The sequence below is a fragment of the Camelus ferus genome, chromosome 35 (genome assembly GCF_009834535.1).
Source record: "Camelus ferus isolate YT-003-E chromosome 35, BCGSAC_Cfer_1.0, whole genome shotgun sequence".
NCBI classification, from domain to species: Eukaryota; Metazoa; Chordata; class Mammalia; order Artiodactyla; family Camelidae; genus Camelus; species Camelus ferus.
Window position 1 is genome coordinate 12,388,620 of NC_045730.1, and position 14,018 is coordinate 12,402,637.

Consider the following 14,018-nt stretch of genomic DNA (forward strand, 5'->3'; position numbering starts at 1 on the left):
CATGTGGCAGAACCAAAATCCTTGTTAAAGATAAGACAAATTACATCAATTTCTTTATCTGGTTGACCAATTCTGTCATTCAATATTAGGAGATCAGATAAATCAAGGCTTAAAGACTTAAACATTAAGATAAGACACTATAAACCTCCTAGAAGAAAACATAGGCAAAACATTCTCTGACATAAATCTTAGCAATGTTCGCCTAGGGCAGTCTACCCAGGCAATAGAAATACAAGCAAAAATTAACAAATGGGACCTAATTAAACTTATAAGCTTTTGCACAGCAAAAACTATAAACAAAACAAAAAGACAATCTATAGAATGGGAGAAAATTTTGCACATGATGCAACTGACAAGGACTTAAATTCCAGAATATACAAACAGCTCACACAGCTCAATAACAAAAAATAAACAACCCCATCAAAAAAAATGGGCAGAAGACCTAAACAAGCAGTTCTCCAATGAAGACATACATATGGCCAATAAGCACATGAAAAATTCTCAATATCACTAATTATCAGAGAAATGTAAATCAAAATTACAATGAGATGTCACCTCAAACCAGTCAGAATGGCCATTATTATAAAGTCCACAAATGACAAATGCTGGAGAGAGTGTGTAGAAAGGGGAACCCTCCTACACTGCTGGTGGGAATGCAGTTTAACGCAGCCAGTATGGAAAACAGTATGGAGTCTCCTCAAAAAACTAAAAATTGACTTACCATATGATCCAGCCATCCCCTCCTGGGCATGTATCTGGAGGAAACTCTAACTCAGAAAGACACATGCACCCCAATGTTCATAGCAGCTCTATTTACAACAGCTAAGACATGGAAGCAACCTGAATGTCCATTGACAGAGGACTGGATAAAGAAATGTGATATCACACACACACAAACACACACACACACACACACACACACACACACACACACACAGTGGAATACTACTCAGCGATAAAAAGAATAAAATAATGCCATTTGCAGCAACATGGATGGACCTGGACATTGTCATACTAAGTGAAGTAAACCAGAAAGAGAAAGAAAAATACCATGTATTACTTATATGTGTAATCTAAAACAATGAGACAAATGAACAAAACAGAAACAGGCTCACATAGAAAGCAAGCTTGTGGTTACCAGGGGTAAAGGATGGGATGGGGATGGATAAACTGGGAGTTCAAAATTTGCAGATACTACCATATAGATAATAGATAAACAGCAAGGTCCTACTGTATAGCACAGGGGACTATATTCAATGACTTTGAGTAACTTGTAATGAAAAATAATATGAAAAGGAATATCTATCTATCTATCTATCTATCTATCTATCTATTTATCTATCTATCTATCTATCTATCTATATCTGAATCATTATGCTGTACACCAGAAATGAACACACTGTAAACCAACTACACTTAAATTTTAAAAATTAATAAAAATAGATAAATCAGAGCAGTTTTCATTGTAAAATCCTGTAGGTTAGTACTGAGTAAACTGTTGTTTAAAAAATGCATTAATTGATTTGGTGAGTACTAGTTCTAGTATAATATATATAAATATATATATTAGTATAGTGTTTTAAGGAGCCCCATCCTGAATCAGTATCTTGGCCAAATTATTATTCAATTTTTTTCATATAAAATTGGAACTACTAAAATTTCAGTATGAATTTACATCTATAGTACACTTGGCAAGCAAAAACTATTTTACTATGTTTTTTATATTTCAAACTTAAGCATCTTAACAGAAATAAAACTGCTCTCTCAAAGTCTTCTTAATCTAAATACTATCAGTGGGAAGACGGGTCTTTCCATCTTTGTAGTCAAGGTGTGCTACTGTCTGCTGTTCTTCTCATCATCTCGTATTTCCCACGTGGCCAGATGGTTATTTTGTAACCTTTAAAAATCTATGCAAGCAGGCTTGTTTCAATTATGCATTATGGCTACTGAATCATTAATTCCTTCACTCATCTTGTTAGTAGGGAAATGTGCAGGCTACATAGGCTTTTTGTGGCAGGTTTCATTTTCAGGTTTCTGAAGATGGCCATAGCGACATTTACTCCATCGCAGTTGATCTTCTTACAGTAGGATGCTGCTACACTTCCACCGAGTGATGGCAGTCTCTGTTGCCTCCCCTTGAACTCGGACAAATCTCTGTATCTCTTTGACTAACAGAATACAGTGGGAGTGAGCCTGTCATGTAAGAAGCAATGTCGCTTTCACCCGCTTCTGTCTGTTTCTCTGTCTACACTTGCCTTGGGAGCCCCCGCGCCACGTTGTGAGGAAGCCCAAGAAGAATCCCAGCCTCAGCTGAGGTTCCAACCAACAGCCAACACCAACCGCCAGACAGGCCTTCAGATCGGAGCGAGGACACACAGAACTTTCTGTGAGCATGGAGATTTTCTGTTTTTGCTAAGATGAGGCTCTTGAGCAATGGTAATGTAGCTAGTGTGAATGAGGAAGTGAATTTTAAATTTGATTTGACTTTAATTTAAATATAAATAACATGTGTGCTACCACCTTGGATGGTTTCTTCCTCAGCCTTTGAATCTTCCTGCTAAAGCAACAAACATCTAGGAGCAGAAACAAGCCAGCCCCACTGTGCTCTCCCTATATTCTTAAGTCTTGGGAGCATGAATAATAATAAATAATAAGTTTTGGTTTAAGCTACTCAGTTTTCAGGTAGTCTGTTACACAGCCATCAATAATGAATACACTCTTTCTACTATTTTGTTTGATGTTTTGTTCTCTGTGGCAAATAAAAATGCACAGGTGTCTCTCATCTTTTAAAAGCCCTCTAGCTATGTTCTGTGTCTCTTCTCTTCACAGCCAGGTTTCTTGAACAAGTCGTCCACACTTACTGTCCTCACTCAGTCAACACCCTCTAGGATCTGGATACAGATGAGGTCACAGATGAGTTCAGGCTTATTCCTCTCACTTGGAAAATGCAGGACTTCAGCACCACACCCTGACTCCACGTTCTCCCCTACCTATTTCTGAGTGAAGCTCACCCTGGCAGAAAAAAGCCACCCCCCTACTGGATGAGAAATTGAAAAAAAAAGAAAAAAAACCCCCAAAATCCTTTCCTGATGGACTAGAAAAAGGTAACCCTTTTAAGAAAAGGACACCCCTTTCTGGGTGCTGATGGGGTCCATGGCTTGGTAAGTGGAGTGTGGGCTGGATTTCAGCCCCTCGCGTCCCCTCGGCCAGGCATCCTTGCTCAGGGCACCTGCAGCTCCGGCAGTGGGACAGCCCACACAGTACCTGTGTTTCCGGGATATGCAGAGTTTTCTCCCAAGTGTCCATCTGCATTCCTCTCGTGGGCTGCTCTGGTCCTCTGTGGATGCCTGTGGCCCAGAAAGCCTCAGAAGGGGGCATCTGGTGAAGCCCTCTGGATGTGGATACCCTTCCCAGCCCAGGAGCTCACCAAACTGCAGAACCCCTGGGATCATCAAACGGAGCTGCTTTTCCAGTACCTCTCCCTGCGCCAGGGCTGTGCCAGAATCCTCAGTGAAATGCAGAGATTGGCTGGCTGCCCTACTTGGTGGCGTAAAAGTGACCAGGAAAACAGCTCTTTCTGCTGGCCTCTTAGTCTACTTCCCTCCACTCATGGAAGGTGACTGGGGCCACGGAACCACGCAGCCCCCTCCACGTATATCCTCTCTCCTTACTCTGCACACCTCCCCCAGCATCAACTCCCACATCTCCCTTCCATGATCTTCTTTTCCCTTCATGAAATAAGCTGGCCCACTGGCCCTCAAATGTCATCAGGAGATCCAAATGAACTTGACGATGGCAAAGTAAGTAAAACCTCCAAATGCTATTTTTTGCCAAAATTAGCCAGACGTCTGGGTGGAGAGTGTGGTTTGGGGTTTCAATTTCCTAGAACATACTAACGTTATTACAAACATGGGTCAATAAAAAACAAAATAAAAAAAATCAGGATTTGCAGATACTGACTACTATATGTAAAATAAACAACAAGTCTCTTCTGTATAGCACAGGGAACTCTATCCAGTATCTTGTAGTAACTGATAATGAAAAAGAACATGAAAATGAATATATGTATGTACATGTTGACTGAAACATTATGCTGTTCACCAGAAATTGACACACTGGAACTGACTATACTTCAATAAAACAAAAGTGGGGAAATAGTTCCATGACAGCCGGTCTTTTAGAAGTGGGGTAGGTTACCTTCTATCTCCTTGGGGAAAATCCAAGTTCACTGCACAGGAGGCTGAGGAAGTGATGGCTTATGCTCTGCAAGGCTGTTTTCAGTCTCCAGAGGACTGGGACATGGCAAGACAAGTGATATAGCCACAGACATCCAAAGGTTAAACAAGACACATCACGATCTGACCTTCTCGCAGCTCACCTTGGGGGTATATCGTTCTATATGTGATACATTCCAGTCCAGTGAGAAAGGGCCAGTTTAGGATGAGGGCTTTTACTTTGTTTGAAAGATCCCCAAGTATTACTGATTATGTTGATTGTAACTGAATCCAAATTTTTCCAGGGAAACATGCCACACACTTTTCCCCCTTATTAATCAGCTTTGGAACACTAAATTAATAAATGCATTGGTGAACCATTCATCAGATGATAAGCTTTTCCATTTTTGGTCCAGGCTAAATAAACTCAGTGGTATGACATAGGCTAGAGTTTTCAAGAGAAAAAGAAATACTGTTTTTCCCAAACAGTAATATTTTTGGATATCACTGTCAAAATATTACCTGATAGGAAAACATGGTGGGAAAATGATTAAACTTCTTGTGTGTTTAATGAGTTTTTCTTTTTAAGCATTAACTAGCACAAATCATTCTCAAAATCCTCTGACATAGATCAATTTCCTTTCTAATTTGAAAAATCCTATGGTTCCCAAAAGTGATAGTGATGTTTAGTAAAACTCAATATTTTAAAGAAAATATTTTAATAATACATACTTTGATGGGGAAAAGGGGCAGAAAGGGATAAAAATTTGGGAGTTTGAGATTTACAAATGTTAGCCACTATATATAAAAATAGATTTTAAAAGTTTCTTCTGTATAGCACAGGGAACTATGTTCAATATCTTGTAATAACTTTTAATGAAAAAGAATATGAAAACAAATATATGTATGTATATGCATGGCTGGGACATTGTGCTGTACACCAGAGATTGGCACATTGTAACTGACTGTACTTCAATTTAAAAAATACATACTTTGTGCCCAGTATTATATTTAAAAATCAAATGTGCTTGGATTTTTCTAGGTCCTCTGATACAAATGTGCCATAGTGGAAAATTATATTTAAAATGTTAATTTTGAGAGTTCAAGAAACTGGCCAGTAAGACGGAATTATCAACCTCTGCCTTGGATACTGATTCTTTTGAGGAACAAAGCTAGGAGGAATTCCCTTTGCTGGCTTGCCCCTTGGGATATCTGGGTGTGGTTTATTTTCTTCTCTGGCTGGAACAAAGATATGCAGGAAAATCTTCTTTTACAACTAAAATTCCTTGTTCTTACAAACAAGCTTAAGGAGGAGAAAAAAAAAAAAGCAGCAGATCAAGCCTGGCTTAATCATTTGCTTATACTGGTGCATATATTGGATTTTTTCCAGGTTAACAAAAATAAAGCCACAGGGAAGATGTCTGCAGTAGTATATTTAAGCTACTGGCTCACACACATTTTAATGGCTGAAAGTATATAAAAAATGTGAAGGCGGAAGAAAAACCATAAGCAGTTATGAAACATAACAAGTTTTCTTACTCTTTATTAGTTTAAAGGAAGCTGGGACCTGATAACAATACACCACGTACAGTTCAGAACCAAACAAAGGCTGCTTCGTTATTTACTTTGCATTTGCTCCTTTTAGGAAGCAAGGAAAAAACCAAACCAAAACAAAAAAAAAAAAACAGCTCTATTGTCACTCCAGTTTATTTTCAATTAAAATCCCCATTAAATTAGAAAACATCTCATAAAACAGTGGAAATGGAAAAAAATGGCATTCAGAAAAAACTTTAAGTCCCCTAGTTTCCTAGAATGCCTTGGATTGTGTGATCGGTCTCACAAGGCCACTTTAAAAAAATAATTCAACCTCTGTGTTCATGTTTAGGATAATCCATAATTGTGTCTTTCCCTCTGATGGAAATAGAGGAAAAATTTATACTTGCTTAGTTTCGAGCATTGAAAACACTGCCCCGCTCCCTCCACAATTATGCTATTTTCTCATGTCCCACGTGAATAAAAGGATGGCGCTTAGAAACCAGGGCCTTGCTGCCATTGTGTTTTTTCTAATTAAAATTCAAAGTGTTAAACACAGTTGAGTACATCCATGCATACATGACATACCGTTATCACAAACCCGGAAGCCCCAGTCGAGAGCACTGGGCAAAGGTCCGTTTCATAAAATCATTAAGATTCACAACATCATTAAGATTCACTGTACACTGCTGTTCAGAGAGGCTTTGTCAAAGCAAATAATAATGGCCTGTCAGAAGTGCACAAACAGAAATTTATATTAAATTGTCCTTTTCCTCCTTTATTAGTCTGGGAATTGAGTTGCATTTCCAGTATATGGGCTCAGAGATTCACCTAAAATACTTCTAGGTTTTCAGATTGTAAAATATTACCAAAGTAGAATATTAAAAAAAAAAGTTTAGTGAAAAATATTTGAGTAACTAGGTGGGGGTACAGTCATTGAGCATAATGAGTTTATGAAAACACAAGAAGGTGTATCTCAGGGGTGTGAAGGTAGACTGAGCTCGTGAGTCACAAGGCGGAGTGTTTAATTTGGAGCAAGTCAGATGGAAGCATTGCTTTTTTTCCCTTAAGAACCTCTGGGACTCTTTATGTTAAGTTGTAATCTCAGAAAAGAAAGCTCTCTCATTAAATTTTTTTCTTTTTCCCTTTTAAATCCTGCTGAGTGAAGAGGCCTGGGAGACAGGCTTTACGTGCTGGCTTTCTGAGTGTCATCGTAACTAGGATGTTATCCGGAGATTCGATGGTGAAAATTCACTTCTTTAGACTCGATACTTTTCTTTGCCGTGTTCATTGATCACACATATGTACTGAAACAATAAAGGATTTACATGCATCCGCTTCTTCACAAAATATGAGGTGCAGAAAATGGGATACAGTAAGAACAGAATGTTCTCTCGTATTCGCTTATTGTTCGTTTAAATACATACGCATGTACTTATATGTAATGTATATACCTATATGTATACATGCACACTTATGTATATATGTATGTATGTGAAATCTAAAGAGACCCACTCAAATGCTTGACAAAAGTTTCTTCATTGGTTTAGTTTTGAGCTCGTTCCAGATCAGGTTCTGTGGGTCTGCAACACCCAGAGATGCTGAAGGTGGTGGAGTCCAGTAAGCACTGGTGGAGACAGAAGTCTCCTACTGCTACAAGCACGACTTCTAGGGTGAATGGAGAAATTGCCGTGGTAAACACAATACTGCCTCGCCTTTGACCCTTTTTGGATAGCAAGAAGTGTGTCAGAAACATTTGGATGGCAAGCAACAGGAATGGTGTCACGTTAATGTAAGCGAAAGAGGGAGTGTGATTGGCAGGCAGGCTGCTGGGGTAGCTCACAGAGGCAGATGAAGAGCAGAGTAATGAGGCAAGTGGAAGGCAGGAATGGGGGTGGCTTCAGCCCCCAGCCCATGGCTTAAGCCCCAAGTCCCCTGGTCTCTGTGGCTTTTGGTTTAAGTTTCTAATTCCTAGGCGAGAGACTGATTGTTTCCACTTTGGGTAAGATGTCTACCCCTAGATCATTCAGCAGTGGGCAGGGTCATGCACCATGTCTACGTGTTAAAACCATTTCTCCCAAACGAGAATAGTTACGAGCTACATGCAGCTATACTTGGTCCTGCTAGATTTGAAGCCCCAGCACAAAACAGTTTATATTAACTATCAGTATGGTTAAGCGGAGACACAGTTGATGACGATGGAGAAAAATCAGTAATAAGCTAGAGTGCAGCTTTTAACTTCCTTATTTCCTTAGCACAAAATAGAGATAATCATAATTGCTTCCATCATCCTAATATCCACCTTGCAGGGTAGTGGTGGGAATACACTAGGATTATGAATGCCAATTGCCCGGAATATTCCCGACACAGATGACACTCCATAAATGGTAGCCATCATTATTTCAAAAATGTGTTAAATTGATGCCACTGTTAAGTTCTTGTGAAAAGGGGGCTAGGGATTTGCATGCAAGACTTACATTCAGATCTCTGAAGTATTCATTGTAATCTAAGGCATAACCCACCACAAATAAGTTTGGAATCTCAAAGCCAGCATCTGAGCAGAGAGAGAGAGGGAGAAAAAAAAAAAGAAAGAAACATAATTTAAATAACATAAGTCTAGAGCCACCATATGCTATTGTTGGCACTTAACCAGTGGGGACCTTCCGTTAGGCAGAAGTACGAGAGAAAAGTGATAAGCAATGCATGGGACGAGCCCAACGGGACCTGGACCGGAGTGACGACTCAGGGAGACAAGACAAACAGGCAGACAGACAGTGAAAAATGACTGCACTCCTCATACACAGAGCTGAGAGTGGGCTCGGGCAGCCCAGTGGATAACAAGAAGTACGCATGAATCAGACATGTGGCCCTGTTGTTCCAAAGCAAGCAGTATCCAACGACACCATGCCAAAGGAAACACTTTGCGAAGCTTGAAGGGCAGTTCAAACAGGGTATTCCAATCCTGTAATATGTGAACAGGGGCACAGGCTGTTACAATAGGAAGCCATCCTCCCACTGTACTCAGTGTCCTCAGCTGGATTAAGGGCTATAAAGAAAACCTGGGAGACAAGATGAAAGGAAATGGGATGGTTCAGCTCAAGGAAGACAATGCTAAGGGTCATCCTAACACTAGTCTTTGAGTCCACGATGCACATGATATTAATTAGCACTTTGTCTCCTGTGGAGGCAGAATGAGAGTAAGTGGATTTAAATGCAGGATGAGGTACTTAGGTTAAGCAAAGGATGAATATATTGAAAGAAAGATGATTTTCACTGGAAAGGACTCTTAAGGAACATACAACAGCTCTTCTCCTTCAGGTCTTGAGATGGAATAAATGTGCTACTGCCCAATGATTTTTCAAATTCTTTTCCAGTTTGGGGGAATCTCATGTTTGTTTGTTACAGTATTATAGATGAGAGATGTACTTGCTTACTTCTCTGAAACTGTACTCTGGTGTAGCCAGTGGACTTACAGCACAGAGAAAGTTCTCTCCGTGGTGACTGCTCAGCACCACTTTGATCCTTCTGACCAAGGATGCTTCACATGGAGAAGCCAACTGGTTCCTGCTCCCAGACAGTGCTAGAGACGAAGGACTTATTTTCTAAGGATTGCAATATGTGTCACTCTTAGGAAGCCCATTTGATCGCTCCAAACTGTAGGTTTCTTGAGAAAAATAATCAAAGCTAAGAAACCAGAGCAGAAGAAATGGTGTCAGAGCATATACAAGGTGACCTTGAGCATAAAGGAAAAAGTCAATTATGAGAAAGGACCAAAAAGTACAAAGCCTCAGAAGAAAGACAGAATAGAAATCCTGAGTTAGCTAAAGAATATTAGCAAATCCTAGGAAAACTGGGTGGCAAGGATAATAATGACTTTCCAGAGAGTAAGACAGTCCCTACAGCAGGCACTGGCAACTCAGACTGGGAAAGTCAGTTCCAAAGGTTAAACCTTCAGAGCTGTCATGGAACAAAAGAACGCCGGATCAGTGGGACAGGAGAACAGCCAGGAATCAGACTGATGGATCTCTAGCTGGTAAATGGGTGTAGTTCCTACATTTATATTTGCAATTGCTGATGCTACTAGCAGATGAAGTGCAAGAAGGAGAGTCATGATTGCAACCAGACTGCCTGGGCTCAACACGGACTCTACACTTACAGCTAGGGGATCTTGGCAAGCTCTCTAACCTGCTTGTGTTCAATTTCATCATCTGTAAAATGGGCACAACCATAGCACCTAGTTTAGGGCAAGGTTGTGAGGGTTGAACATGTTTATCTCTCTGTAGCTCTTAGCACGGAGTCAGGCACGTCATAACCTCCTGCTAGTGTTAGCGGCTGTTATTTTATTAATGTTGTTGCTGTAAGCGACACAAGAAATTTGAAACTAGCTGGATGTGTCTGAAGAGCATGTCTTTCTCCTTCAGTTGAAATCTTGTCTATGCAGTGTCTTACATGATTTCCCTAGAAGGTTTCTGTGTATTAACCTTGTCCAGTCTTAACTACATCCAGATTATCTTCCCCAAGCCAGTAGCTGGACAGGAACATGCTATTGGGTCTCTCTGTTCAGAACTGACATTATCTAGATTTAATACATCCAGCCTAGGAATGAAACCTGCTTTTAGAATAAAGAACCACTAGTTCAGTGTCACTGGCTCGTTACCCATCCATAGCGCGCTCCTTGTTCTAATGTTTGTTCAGCTTGCTGATGAGAACTGTAGCCAAATTATCCCAGAGGCTTTAGTGCAAATGTAAGTTATAAAAACCAAGCTGAAGTCTGCCTATGCAAGTGAAAAAAAAAATCGCTTCTGGTGTTAGAATAATAAATAATCAAGCAGCTTGTTTATCCCTTCTGGCATGAGAAATATTCGTATCATGGGGAGCAGGTAAGAAAGAGCCTTAGATGAGGGAAGTCCTTGAGAACACACGTCTGAACTCAAGGGTGAGGATGGTATCTGGAGGTAATGCCTCTGCTAATTCTCTGTGTTCTTGAACTTCTGCTTGGAGGTGGGGGTAGGGGTCTTGGATTACCCTGTCTGTGTGCTGAAATTCAGGCTTCCTGAAGGGCAGCATTACACATCATCTGCTCACAGTTCGTGAGATTGTAGGACCCCTCTCAACCCTCTCTGTGTCCAACTGATGGAGAAAGAGGCCAAGGGAGGAATCCTGAGCATCTGTGTCAGACTGGGGGAGGGGGTCAAGTCTCCTTCGACCCCCTGAAACCTATTTAGCTGAGTTCTTTGGAGTGAAGGTGCTATGGGAAACCTAAAAATAAAAACATCCAATGTACGCAACAGAGTTCCTGGGAGAGACGCCAATTAGAAAATGAACCCTGATGGTAGAGGGTTCTATCACTGGGGAGATGACGGCGTGTTTATGGCACCATCAAATCTTTACAGCTTCCGTTTCACATGGAATGCCGACAAATAGGAAACCAAAGATTCCTAAACACAAAACAGCACCACCAGCCAATAACCAACGGACAAGAAGCCAAACACACTTACAGTCAGGTCTAAAGCCATCAATTCTAGATGTTCTCTTCACCAACAAACTATCATTAAAAAAAAAAAGCTTTAGTGATCCAGATAAAATGTCTGTGAATGGCAAATAGAATTGAGCATCATTAAAATATGTATTTGAAACATGCTATTATTCTCCCCTGGAGCACCTGGGGCATCAGCACCGCCCTCTAATTTCTGCTCCTGCGGCACCACATCAGGGAGATTCTGGATGAAAGGAAGGGAGAGGGGCACGGGCCCTGGGGCTCAGCCAGCTGCTCCTGGAAACAGCTAATGGAGGCAGAGGAAAGAGGGGCTCAGACATACAGCAAAGCACGTCCTCTTCCCTTTCCTCTCTCTCAGGCTAGCAGTCCAATGGGCTGTTTGTTCAGTGTGGCCAAACCGTAACACCCCAGGGCAAAGGGTCTGCATTCTTTGGAGACAGCATCCTGTGTCAGCATCCCTCTTGGGCTGGCTTGGAAAGACAGAAACAAGGATGACGTGAATGCCTTACTCACCTGGCTACCTTAATCATGTTGGGCTTGTATTTCTCTATGCTACTGAGCAAAACTTTCATGGTCCTCCCCATTCCGACAACATCCTTTGCAAAGAGGACAGACAAATTCAGTCAAATGCATTCGGGCTGCATTAAAAAGCTTTTTCATCCAGACAGATGATTCTATTCCTTATTAATAATGCATCGTAATTAGAATTGCTGTCAAATTGGAGTCAAAGCACGAGGCAGAGTTGGTTATATTTTTTAGACAGGTGCTTCTTTCTGGAAGCTGGGTTTGAGGGGATATATTGGTGCCTGTTTCCTCCTGGAATCTTTGAGCTGTGTTGAAAGGCTAAATTCAGCCTTTGGAGAGCATGTGGGGCTCTTCACTGAGTGCATTTGGACTCGTGCACGCACATTCAAGGACTAAATTTGGCCCCGAGGTTATGTAACACAATACAGCGCGCATGAATTTTCATGGACATGGGATGTATATCTGAATACCCTGAATGGATAAACGCCTCCCCCTCACTCTCCCCACTTAATAGAGGATTCTGTGGCTGGGAAGTGAGATGTGTCTGGACAGCAGCTGGTGACAGCCTGTGGGTTCAGAGGGTGCGAGGCTGCCGCGAGCTGAGGCTCGTCCCCGCTGACGAGCTGCCTCACAATGAGAGCAGAGTGGGCGGCCGAAATGTATTGTCCTTGGGACAGAAATCAGCTGTCAGGAGCTGATTATCAAAACAACAGGTCTGAATTTAGCCAGGGTTGGGCAATTCGTTTGGCTAGAGGGTCTCCTGCATGGGTTACGTCTGAGCCAGAAGAGCTGCAGATCCATGCGGTACACAGGCAACCGTAACAAAAGCTTGAAAACAGCTTCCCTGCATTTTCGCCAGCTGATAACAGGCGTGCTGCGCTATACGGCCCGCTCTTTCTTTCTCTCTCTCTCTTTTTAAATCTTTTAATTAATTTCTTTCGACTTTTTCCTGGGGGGGGGGTGTCGGTAATTAGGTTTATTAATTTATTTTTCAAATGGAGGTGCTGGGGATTGAACCCAGGACCTCGTGCATGCCTAGCACTACCACTGAGTTATACCCTCCCTCCTTTTTTTTTAAACAGAAAAACAAATTAAATTAAATTCTTTTGGCGGGGGAGCGATAGGTTTACTTGTCTTGTTTATTTTTGGAGGAAGGACTAGGGGCTGAACCCAGGTGCTTAACCCGGGTGTATATTAAGCACGCGCTCTTCCGCTTGAGCTATGCCCTCCCGCAAGGCATTTTAAAATTGACTGTATTCATGATTTGGATGTTGAAGGGAGAATTGCTCCAAGTCATTAGAGGTCATTAGCAAGGACCCTGAATTAACGGTGAAGACAGTTCTAACCTTGGTTTTACTATGAAAAAAATTTTGGTTTACTCTTCTGTAAAAATGTCTGATTCAGAAATAGGTGTAAGAATTAATCTAGACATGTATGGCATTAGATATAAAACAGGATAGAGCACCATGCAACAATTACTGCAAAGCTATTCTTCTAAGTTATTTCAAGCTGGTAATTCTAGTTGACTCCTTTTCTATAAATTTGGAGAGCCCTGTACACAGTGGGAATTCAATAAGTCCTTGGCCAATTTGATAACAAATTCTGTATTTTGAAACTCACCATTAGATTCTTTCAACTTCCAAATATGGATAAAGTCAGCTTACCTCAACGAGGACATTCTGAAATTAAAAACAACAATTATTTGGAATCTGATGCAAATCCGGCTCATAAGATAAACACACATTTTGCTTACAGTTAGAATTTCACAATTAGCCTAGCTGTTCCTCCGCCATACATCTAACCTGAATGCTTGGAGGTAATCTAGGACTTCCAGATTCATTTTAACAGTCTTTCTGGAATTACTTAGAGCTGCTATATTGGCATCTACATTCAGGTTAGGGGGAGGCTTATCTTAGACTCTTTATGTGTCTAAAGAGCTATCCATAAAGTCCTCCCACCTCCATCATTCTGGCAAGTGTCCCCACCCAGCGTTCTTTGGGACATAAAGCTTACTAAGAGCTTACGAGGTAAACAGACCAACATAGACAGCATCACTAATGGAGACAGAGCTGTATTCGGCTGGGACAGCCCTCTGCCAGTGTAGCTACCAGTCCCCAGGGATTCTATATTTACTCTTGCTTTTTTTTTTTTTTTTTAACTGGAGGTACTGGGGATTGAACCCAGGACTTATGCATGCTAAGCATGCACTCTACCACTGAGCCATACACACCCCACTGTATTTACTCTTG

At 41.2% G+C, this 14,018-nt stretch overlaps 1 protein-coding gene across 2 annotated transcripts in view; it reads right to left on the bottom strand.

The window, feature by feature from the left end:
- Positions 1-5,727: 5,727 nt before the first annotated feature.
- Positions 5,728-14,018, bottom strand: part of PRTFDC1 (phosphoribosyl transferase domain containing 1) — an 83,079-nt gene continuing 74,788 nt past the window's right edge. Inside the window, exons 5-9 of one of the 2 annotated variants that reach the window (XM_032473574.1) lie at positions 13,434-13,448; positions 11,758-11,840; positions 11,246-11,292; positions 8,225-8,301; positions 5,728-7,054 (exon numbers count right to left, since the gene is read on the bottom strand). In XM_032473574.1, coding sequence (XP_032329465.1) covers positions 7,007-7,054; positions 8,225-8,301; positions 11,246-11,292; positions 11,758-11,840; positions 13,434-13,448 — 270 coding nt within the window. In that variant the 3' untranslated portion in view covers positions 5,728-7,006. The remainder of the gene's footprint in view (positions 7,055-8,224; positions 8,302-11,245; positions 11,293-11,757; positions 11,841-13,433; positions 13,449-14,018) is intronic. The other variant, XM_032473575.1, reaches the window with a different exon arrangement.